Raw genomic sequence first — 11,496 nt, 5'->3', positions numbered from 1 at the left:
AGCCATGTTTTTAATGTGAAGAAAGCGAATAATATCGCGAATTTCGTAGTTGAAGGTATACTCAATCGCGGGAAACACCATAACTCACTCCGTAGAGACAAGAACAAACACTAGGTGACCAATTATGTGATGGTTTACAAGGAAATGAGTCATGTGACGCTACCTCCCTCCCTCCCTCCCTCTTACTTTAGTTGCCTAAAATAAAGGAGGTTGCTTCCCAAATATCCCTCGCATGTGCCACAGTCTAGACTAAATAGACCTACTTGCATCATTTTGATTTATTGACTTGGAGTGGTGCACAAGATAAATTTTGGCATACAATGCATTTTTGAACGTAAGCATATTTGAAACCTGAGGTTCTCACAGAGCTGACTATGAAGATAATGCCTTCTGTTATGCAACGCCATGTGATCTGACAGAATGGAGATAAAATTCTTCGGAAGAGACTGCTTCCGCTGTTTCTAGAGCAGACTACCCTGAATATACAGGCAACAGGTCCCTCCTAAACGTCTGTATCTTCCAAACATGATAAGCGGGGTTATATCTCAGAAGACAATGATCTAATTGGGCATATGTGTAATGTATATTATAATTTTGATGTATGATTTATTTAAGATAATTTATCCCAAAAAAAATTTTTAATTTATTTGTTTTTTTTTGTGTTTTTTTTTTTGCTTTGTTTAACACCACTGCAATTAGTCAGGATCATACAGCTTCGAATGGCAGGATTAATGAATAATGAATAGGGAAGGATGAGGAAGGAAACGGTCATCTTTGTATTTGTCCCAGATGGATTGGGGAGAACTAGGAATGACTTCAGTCAGTATTGCTGTTGTCTTAAACGAGATTCGATCTGACTACTTCCCGAATATAAGTTAGAAGTGCTATCTTGAGCTATATTGATGGATAATCTTGGATTAAATTTTAAAGTTGTTTTAGGAGCCTAATAACCTTCAATTATCCGTATTTGCTGCACACATCCAGAGTTTTAAATTAATTTCTAACACAAAATGTTGGAAAGAAACTGAACGCCGTTTCGTCCCGAGAAGGTCAAAGCAATCCTGTCATTCATTTTAAGTTTAAACGTTCAGAAATGGCTGCATTTACAAAATGTCTCTTCCCACAGAGGAGGGAAGCGCTCCAGCTCATCTTCCCCCTTCCAACCGGAACCGACACGTGCATGTCGATCCAGTGTGATCACACATGCCACTTCCCCCTCTCCTGTCACTTTGAATACCCTCTGTGGGAATTTTAAAGATACCCCCCTCTTAATCCAGACTGTCGTCTGCCCAAATGAAATGTTAGTGTACATATATAAGTAACAATAGCTTCGCTTTTCGAATCATTCATTCAGTGCAGAGCGAAGAAGTTGCGGCAAGATGGTAACAAATCAGGTGAGTTTCTGAACGTTCAAATGTCACGGTCACACGAAACTTTAGTTGAGGTTATGTCCGACACGCATAACGTGAACAGAATCATTATGTTGTAACAAGTTCTTCACAAATATCAAACTAAATGAAGTAACAATAACAACATTTTCAGAGAAAAACGGAAATAAGGAAGTAAGTTTCATGACGTCTGTTCAGATATCCTTGTTATTTCTGAAAGCAGCGAACTTGTCCTCATGTAGGATTTGGTGTCTTTAACCATTTATGGATGACATGGACTGTTCTTTCACTTTTCTCAAAAACATCTTATACTTAAATTCCTAAAACCTGTTTGGATGTCCTGATTCTGTCGTCGACATTGTAAAGTCACTGTTATTAGTATGTATTAATTACGAAATGATCTACCAGGTGGCAGTGAGAGAGAGAGAGTAATCTACGCTTCAGTCAACATGGAAATCTTGGTCTTTTCCGAAAACGAATTGTAGCTCATACCGTATAAATTCAGTGAAATCTTGTGTCAATGTCCATGATAAACAGTCACAAGATACATGAAGAACTACACATGAACACGGTGCTCAGTGAAATAAAAAGTGGAATACCAAATACTTAGGAAAATTAGAAAACCATACTAATGCACTAGCAGTGAACCTACTAGACAATAGCGAAACTATACATAGATGTACCATTCTAACTCTACCAGACAGACCTGAGTAAAACCCAAATACAAGAATAAAACTATAACTAAATGAACAAAAAAGTACATGGGTTGCGCCCCAGGGCATAACTCATTCACAAGCCACTACTTATTGAACATATATATTTATAGAAGATTCTGCAGATTATGTAAAATATATGTAAAAAAAAAAATTAAAATATCCACAAATGGCCGCCCTTTACCTCCCAGGAAGATTCCTGGTACTCATTTCTGTTAGAGGCTGAGTCGACCCCAGGGCCATAGTGCGGCTGAAAGGATTAGGTCAACTGAAAAAGATCCACTTCATCGGGATTCGATCCCGCGACTTTCCGGTTTGTAGCGTAGTGCCTCAACCAACTACGCTAACGCGTGCCCCCATATTATAAAAATAAATGTAGCTATCTTTCCCCATCTTTTTCAAGTTATCGGGGTAGGCCATTTTCATGATGTATGTTTCTAGAAATTCACCCTTAAAATATCAACGTGGGTTATACTAATAAACTTATAAATGTTGATCAGTAAGTTTAACCGATTGGTTTGAATATTGTTCATGAAATGGGAAGGATTCGTCCGCCCCCATATTGAAATACGTCTCATTCTGACGACGTAAATAGTAGGGAAAAGGATTGGTTTCCAATAGTCTACACTAATTGTAGCCACAGTTAAATATATTCTTTTGTCACATCCTGATCAGTTGATCCCCATTATAAAGTTGGTGGATGAATTTCGAAGTGAGCTCAATGAGTGATGTCGTTACTATTGCTGTTGTCTTCCAGATTGTAGTTTTATGCTTCGTGGTGATGTTGGGCTTCGTGTCCTCGGCGCCACCACAGAAAACAACCCCGATACCCATTCTCAGATCAGCGCAGGAGACAGACTTTGCTGGAGGATACAGTTTCAGGTAACGCTAATGGCTCTTGAACGTTTATGTGGAGCTTAATTCAGCCTTTTCACACCAAGGGCATGCTTTGATTTGCTTTGATTTGTGTTTCAATAAGCCACTTACACTCAGGATCACCATAACTCATTCTAAAGGTAAAGGTATCCTTGTAACAGGCCGTGGAGGCCCATATAGTTGTGAGATGTTGAGGTTCCCACAGTCTCTAGACAATCGGCTCACAGATGGCGGTCAGGTTGTTAGCCTTACGCGCCGGCCGCCTTTTACACCCAGGAAGATTTCTGGTCCTCATTTCTGTTGGAGGCTGAGTCGACCCCAGGACCATAGTGCGGCTGGAATGATTAGGTCAATTGAAACAAATCCAATGACCTCATCGCTATAGCTCATCCTAGGGTGCAAATTGACTCAATCACTGATGTTTCTACTTATATTGGGGATATGCCGGTTCGAATCTCGGCAGTAACATTGACTATTCCGATCGAGGTTTCTCGTTTTTCTCAGTCCCTTAAGGGAAATTCTGGGACCGTGCCTTACGTTACGTCACGACTCCTTCTCTCCGTAGCCGTTCTAATTTATTATTCGCTATGATGAAGCCATGCGCAGTTACTGACAGTGCCGAACAATAACGCGTAGAGAAGCACGCACAGAATTAACTTCCTGACTGAGTTATTTAATGTTTCAGCATACTTTTCTAATTTTGAAAAAAAAAATAAAAGTAGGCTTATGAGATCATCAGACTGTCTCTGTGTTTTCGTGTCCCCTAATATCGACTTTTAATGGCTGAATAACTCTTTATGAAACTTGATATTTATATCATGTCAACTGAGTCTACCCCAAACGCCATTCTTCATAAATACCTCCCATCAATATGTGTATGTCCCTGTCTCTACTAGGCAACGGCTAGTTAAAAACGTTATAAAGGCAAGGATAAAAGAATGTTTCGAAGCGTCGTTTTCTATGCGGCCCGTGTCATACCAAAAGAAAATAGAGATTAGTTCTGCCAAGAACTTCTTGTTATTCTTAATTATAATTACGTTCTAATTGCCAAAAGGTTTGAAATTTGTTATCCCTAACTTTTATAAACATTTACAAGGGTGAGTTTTACTTCTATTTATTTCCAAACAAGTCTCATTACCTAACTATTTATGTGTTTGAATCCCTTACTAATTTACATAGGCTCATAATTAGAGACCTCGAAACATTATTATGCAACAACAATTATGTTTTGAAGCGGTACTGTATACTAACTGAAGCATTGTGTGTTACGAAATATTATTGTACACAACAACTAACCTTACTGTTATACAGAGACCACTCACCAACCTGGTCCTGGTTTCATTTCTCATACATTTTTCTTGCTATTAAACCACCGTTCTATACAAGGTCAGAAAAAAATGTCGCCTATGCAAATATAATATAATAAATATAATATAAATATAATAATCCAAAAAAATAAGTGAAAAAAAGCAATGACTAAAAAGGGAGAAGAGAATTAGTTTGAGAGACAGAAAATTATATCTGAGGAAACAGAAACGGCACGAATGTTGGTACTACCTCGTTCCCTAGCAACCGGCATTTTGCTGCTGATTCTTTCGTTTGAATGACCCTTTCAACACGCGACCTTACACAAGGTTCCTAAAGGCAGCTGTATCCCTCAATCTACTCCCTGTTGGTGCATGGAAGGCAAATTAAAATACAATCTTTTCTTGCTTTCCTTCAGTTTCGAAACCGGAAACGACATCGCTCGGGAGGAAGTGGGGGAGTTGAGGAACGCGGGAACACCCGACGAGCACCAGGTTGTGCGCGGCTCCTACAGGTACAAGGATCCTGAAGGAAACGACATTGTTGTTACATATACTGCTGACGAAAACGGTTTCGTACCTCAAGGTGCTCATCTGCCGGTGCCACCACCAATACCTCAGGCTATCCTAGAGGCACTGGCCAAGAATGCAGAAGAGGAAGCAAGGCTGAGCGAGGCCGAGAGAGCGGAAATCGATTCCGGAAGATACGTCATACACTAAGCAATAAAGGAACGGATGATCTGCGTTTCTTGTGGTAACAAATGCATTATCCACTACTCATGACGAACTTGCCTAAACATCTGAGTGTGTCAGATGTGTAACATTTACAATTACAGGTGTCACATGACTTCGAAGAAGCATAAGAGTAAACAGTCTGAATCCTGTACTTGGAACTGAGGCTCTTGCAGTGGAGATTATGAAGATTATGGTGATCTGGGTTGTAAAACAGTGCAGTGCGGATAACACATTTTTCGGAGGATGGAGCCCACTGGGGGCTCTTTCCCGAGGGTAAAGCGGCCGGGGTGTGAAGTTGACCACTCACCTCCAACTATTGCCGAGGTAAAGAAAATATGGATCAATACACCCACTCCCTCATACGCCTTAACGGCGTAGTGCTTAATTAGTTAAGCACAGGGACAACTTTATTATCACCTTTATTTTCAGGGTTGAATATAAAGCTAAGCAGAGCTGTGTCTCTAATTTTGTTGGTTTCTTCCTTGACTAAGATTATTCGACCCTGAAAATGGAGGCGATATATTATTCCGAAACTTCGGTCTTTTTCCGAACTGTTCTGCATTACAGCCCAGAAAGGCGTACTCTTCACACACGGGCTTTTCTGAGCAACGTGTCAGGCTTTTATGTTTCAGGTTTCAGTGAGTAACCAGCCGCAGCAGTACGCATCACGTAACGGGTCCTGTGGGGTAAACGTGTACCCAATCATTGACTCTGTCTCAAATATCTTTGAGGCTGCGTCATTCTCAGATAGTGACGTAGAGCTTGACGTCATCATTAGATAACCACTATATTCTGTTTTCAACACTGGATGGGAACCAAAACCGGAGATTTCGTTGGACAAACGGAATTTTCATTTTGTTGGATATACTACTCAAGGAACTGTGTATTTCCAAAGATGATTTAAACTGTATATATTCAAAGATGTTTTAAAAAAATAATATGTATATTAGGCTAGAAACAACAGATAAACTATGATTTTGCAAAGGAAAAAAAATATTTTGCGTATTTCTATTTTAGGCTCCAGAAGTAACTCGATATTAATGTACTTCTTGGTTAAGAATTTCAATATTAAATTCTTATACTTCTGTACCAAACTGATAATGCAAGGTGAAATTTCACCATTTGTTGTGTAAGCTTTTGTGCTGTTAACTACCCTTACTTTCTTCAATATTCCTTTCTTATCCTAAATGTTATCGACTGATACGTCGAGGACTCCGTTTAACGCAAACTCCCACGATTTTTTTTTCTTTCAATTGCTCAATTGCACATTCAGGGTCCTCCCCCCTTATTCACTTCCGTAATCATTTTTCGCAGTCAGTAGGACTCCTTGGACGAGTGATCAGCCTGTCGCAAGGCCGCTACCTACACACAGGACAACATAAACATAGAATAAACGCACACACACACACGCTAAACATTCATGCCTTAAGTGGGATTCGAACCTACGATCTCAGCTTCCGAGCGAGCGAAGACAAGTCATGTCCTAGACCACGCGGTCACTGTGATCGGCACGAATAATAAATACATAATGTATCCACATAATGATATAAATACTCACAGAATGGATATGATACACTGATCTCGTTTGTGCTGTGCTGCATAACTTGCGCTTACATAGCGTGTTAACGGTGGACAATTCGTTGCTATATTAATTCGCCAACACACAATGAAAATGATAACAATTAAAAATATTGTATATACGGAGAGAAACCAAAAAATTTATTCCTCAAAAGGGCACAAATCCACGTTAAACTGAAAACCAAACAGGACAAAAATCAGGTCCACAATAAAATAAAACACGAAGCCACAGCAATATGTAACAGCTCCGATAAAATCTGGTGTTTTTTTTTTGTTTGTTACTTTCATACATTTCTTTATCATATTATGCCTAACAGTGAAATTAAATCCAGGATTGCCATGGCAAAAGCTGCATTTAACAAGAAGAAGAATCTTTTTACCAGCAAATTGGACTTAAATTTGAGGAAGAAACTAGTGAAATGTTACATTTGGAGCATAGCTCTGTATGGGGCTGAAACATGGACACTTAGGGCAGTGGATCAGAAACATCTGGAAAGTTTCGAAATGTGGTGTTGGAGAAGGATGGAGAAGATCAGTTGGACCGATTATGTGAGAAATGAAGAAGTGTTCATTAGAGTCAGTGAGCAGAGGAATATCCTACACGAAATAAGAAAACGGAAGGCTAATTGGATTGGTCATGTTTTACGCAGAAACTGCCTTCTAAAAGAAGTTATCGAAGGAAAGATAGATGGGCGGATAGAAGTGACAAGAAGACGAGGAAGAAGACGTAAGAAGAAGCTGGATGACCTTGGGAACAGAAGAGGATACTGTCATTTGAAGGAGAAAGCTCTAGATCGCATTAAGTGGAGGAATTGTTTTGGAAGAGACTGTGGACCTGTCGTCTGACAGATTACTGATGATGATGATTATGCATAATAACAAAACATTCTATAACTAGACGTGCGCGGGGTGCAGATCAGTTCAAACAGCACCACTGTTCAGTCTAAACTGATTTTAGATCACAGAATTGTACACAGTTATATCTTTCATGAGACTAAGTGTTGTAACTTGTCTTCCTGTGTAACATTTGAGGTTTTCACGGCGGTGACTATGAAGAATGCGGTCTTCTGGGATTTTGCGCCGTGTAGATATTGTGTAAACCGACGTTTCGGTTCTTTACTCCTTCTTGTCGATCCCTTTCTTATAGCATCTGTTCACATTTGCACATAACACACAACAGAACTTTTAATCCTACATTCAATGCAGTTGTGTGAAGTTATGAAAAGCCAGAATGCATGAAGGTCATGTTTACACAGTATAACTCATTCATAATCATCAGTTCATAACAATATAACCTACTTCAACATTAAAGGAACTTTGAATTCTAACCACAGAATCAATTTTTGGGATTAGTATGGGCTTTTAGAATAAACCGTGATTATTTAATTAAACAGCAATAACAGATTTATCTTGGTAATAAATATGCAACAGAGTTTCTGTGAGGTAGCACGCGGTAGCGTACTTGGTTGAGGCACTGTGCTACAACCGGAAGGTCGCAGAATCAAATCCCGATGAGGTCACTGGATTTTTTTTCAATTTACCTAATCCTTCCAGCCCACTATGGTCCTGGGATCGTCTAAGCCTCTAACAGAAATGAGTACCAGGAATATTCTTGGAATGTTCTTGGGGTTAAAGGGCGGCCGGCGCGTAAGGCTGACAACCTCACCGTCATCTGTGAGCCGATTGTATAGAAAATGTGGGATCCTCAACATCTCACAACCCTATGGTCTCCACGGCCTGTTACAGGGATACCTTTACTTACTTTTTTCACTTTTTAGGAATGAATTCTGTAATATTATTTAGACGAGTAGGAGAATTGAAGAAACAGGCTTTGCCTGTGTGTACTTGCATATGTAGAACCAAGATTGAGCACCGCAATGATAACTGAAATCCGATACAAATGAATATTCGGAGACTTCAACGCCAGTCTAAGTAAATATCTCCATTTTAAGATAACAATTTTCTTCACTATGACGCTGTGCAGTCAGGCCACAGATACAAATATTTTTGAGGATCCTGACCAAGACATCTTTAAATAATTCGAAAACTTATAAATACAAATTACAATTATGAATGTTAACACTGTGCTTAATGACCACTCTTTGACGAAGCAGTGAGGAGTGGAACTAACTATAACCATAACCTCGCCACTAGTTGGAGGTTAAGTGGTCAGCTTCATGCTCCTGCTGCTTTGTCCCCGAGGAAAATAACCATTAGTTACCAACTACTAGTAGCCTCCAGTGAAGACTGTGACGTGAAGGAAACTGAAACTTGGTCCTCTAGTTCATTGCCAGTCATTGTACTAACCGAGACTAACAATCAACACGCTCGCCACGGTATACTGCAGATATGCAATCCTACCCTTCAAATGCCTAAATATATTTCAGAGTAATTTAGAACTTTGAGGGATGGATTTAACACTTCCAATCCCTTATGAATGCAACTGGAAAGAGATGAGGGATAATTTTATAGGCCGGCAAGTCTTATAGAACGGCCTATTGAGAACTTATGCTATCACATTTCGTTAGAACTGACTATTCGGTCCAGTTCTGGAGATTTTAGGGCTCCCAGAGACAGAACTGGAGGACAATCACACATCCAACAAGAACACATAAAGGAGTAGTTAACGCTTCTGTCCTAATGGAAAACTTGGTCACGTGATCTTTCTGCCACAAAGGCGGAACTGGTCCAAGAAAACGGCTGCAGAAGTACATTCAGCATTGAACAACGCAGTCTTCTGGGATGTGGCGCCGGGTAGAAGTTGTGCTAACCGACGTTTCGGAGTAACGTATCGCCTCCATTTTCAGGATAGAAGACAAGAAGAAATCCGCGAGCGAACCAGCATGAGCAGGTGTCCCAATCGAGATTCGAACAAATTAGCTCTGGAATATGAATACAGAGGGTTGTCGCCACGCCTATCATGTATATATGTATCTTTCCTTAAATGGATACATATTTTCTGTAACGACAAATTAGAAAGTTATTCTTCATCATAGCCCGTGACTATACAGAATCCTTCACGTGATCATTGTACTACGTTGAGTCACAAACGTTTCCTAGTCAGGTTATTTTCTTTATGTTGACTCCTCACCGCCACCTCCTTTAATGTCGTCATAGTCTGGTGAAGTTGCCCCTGTGCTTAATTAAGCACCACGCATACAAATTGTAGAGTGGAGGTATAGTTCCCGTCATTCCTAACCTCGGTATTACCTCAGTCGTTATACGGACTAGGCTAGAGGCTGCATGACCAGTAAATCGGGGTTTTATTCTTGGCACGGATATGAGAGGCTCTTTTCCGCGGAGTCCAGACAGGCTGTGCAACTCACAGCTTCCTCTCCAGTGGGTACCAAGTTTTCCCTGGGTGAAAGAGGCCTGAGTGTAAAACTACTAACTCACCTCTGTCTAGTGTCGAGGTTAGGAATTCGTGGAGCTATACCTCCGTTACCAAATAAGTATTCATGGCTTTGGATTTAATTATGCACATGGACTAATTTACCTCGCAATAGGCTACACGCCGATAGGTCCCAGGTCCGATTCCCGATGAGTTCATCAGACTTTTCAATAGATCTAATGCTTCCAGCAGCACTATGACCCTGGGGTCGACTCAGCCTCTAACAGAAATGAGTACCAGGAATCTTCCTGAGGGAACAGGGCGGCCGCTATGTGTGAACCAATTGTCTATAAAATGTGGAAGCCTCGACGTTTCACAAAGCTCTATGGGTTTCCACGGCCTGTTACAGGGATAGCTCTACATTTTACGGAGGTGAGTGGTCAGCTTCACGCAACGGCTGACACACCTCAGGAGAAACAGCCCCTGGTACCCATAGCATTCGAAGTTTTGTGGGCCCTGGTACCGAGCTGAATATTATGCTTACTCCTGGAGCCGAGCCCTTCTTCAGAAGCCGCCAATTCTGCAGCCACTCAAGAACTTCCCAGCATTTTATGGAGCCCAGAAGTTCATTACCGTATTCACAAGAGCCCTACACCGATCCCTAGCCTGAGCCAGATCGATCCAGTCCATACCACCCCATCCTATCTCTCGAAGATCCATTTTAATATTGTCCGCCCACTTACGTCTCGGTCTTCCTAGTGGTTCTTTCTTTCTGGCTTTCCCACCAATATCCTATATGGATTCCTCTTCTTCCGTGTTAGTGCTACATGCCCTGACCATCTCATCCTCCTTGACCTGATCATTCTAATTATACTTGGAGAGGAGTAGAAGTTATGAAGCTTCTCATTACAGATCTGAACCCCAAGGAAAGAGAAAAACCTCCGTCTCTGTTGGGAATCGAACCTAGATTCGAAGGTCAACGAGGCCGTATCCTAGTCGCTGAATGACTGAATGAATTTGTAGACCAAACTGGGTTACCAGAAGCGAAGTATCCTGTCTGAAAGCATTCATAACACCGTTGGACAAAGTTCCTTACACCAGCAAACTTACAGTTACGTATATTCATACGGTTTATAAATACACACCGAACTGGCAACAGTTCAATGTCGCGCTGGCCAGGGACTGCAAGGCGGAACAATGAATGTGGTAAGTACAACTCTCTACGTAATTAGACATGACGGTCATTACATCATGAGATTTTTTTGGCATTGCAACTGGGTAACAACCCATACTAAATGACTCTACAGAGTGTTTCACGAATCCATATCATGGCTTTGGCAGGTTATATCAACACGAGTAAGATCTCTAACGGTCGCAGAGCTGCGGACATGGACATTTAAGTATTGAATAAAGAAACATGGGTATTGTAAGAAGAAATTATGCTTAATAGTATAAAAAAAAAAGAACTCTCTCTGTAGTATGCTGTGGAGGCCCATAGGGGTGCGAGACATCGAGGCTTCCACATTTTCTTGACAAATGGCTTATAGATGGCGGTGAGGTTGTTAGCTTCA

The 11,496-nt window shown here is 40.7% G+C and overlaps 1 protein-coding gene across 1 annotated transcript; it reads left to right on the top strand.

Annotated features, from left to right (window-relative positions):
• The first annotated feature begins 1,302 nt into the window (after window positions 1-1,302).
• On the top strand, window positions 1,303-5,343 carry LOC111863009 (endocuticle structural glycoprotein SgAbd-3). Its single transcript, XM_023848934.2, has 3 exons — window positions 1,303-1,394; window positions 2,859-2,983; window positions 4,701-5,343. Exons 1-3 carry the CDS (start codon window positions 1,380-1,382, stop codon window positions 4,999-5,001), a joined length of 441 nt encoding a protein of 146 aa, XP_023704702.1. The 5' UTR covers window positions 1,303-1,379; the 3' UTR covers window positions 5,002-5,343.
• The last annotated feature ends 6,153 nt before the right edge of the window (window positions 5,344-11,496 follow it).

The sequence above is a fragment of the Cryptotermes secundus genome, unplaced genomic scaffold (assembly GCF_002891405.2).
Source record: "Cryptotermes secundus unplaced genomic scaffold, Csec_1.0 scaffold1016, whole genome shotgun sequence".
Classification (NCBI taxonomy): domain Eukaryota; kingdom Metazoa; phylum Arthropoda; class Insecta; order Blattodea; family Kalotermitidae; genus Cryptotermes; species Cryptotermes secundus.
This window is presented reverse-complemented; position numbering and strand designations above follow the sequence as displayed.

Coding starts and splice junctions, on each gene's coding strand:
- LOC111863009 (XM_023848934.2), top strand. Junction 2,984..4,700: donor GCTGGAGGATACAGTTTCAG/GTAACGCTAATG, acceptor GCTTTCCTTCAG/TTTCGAAACCGGAAACGACA.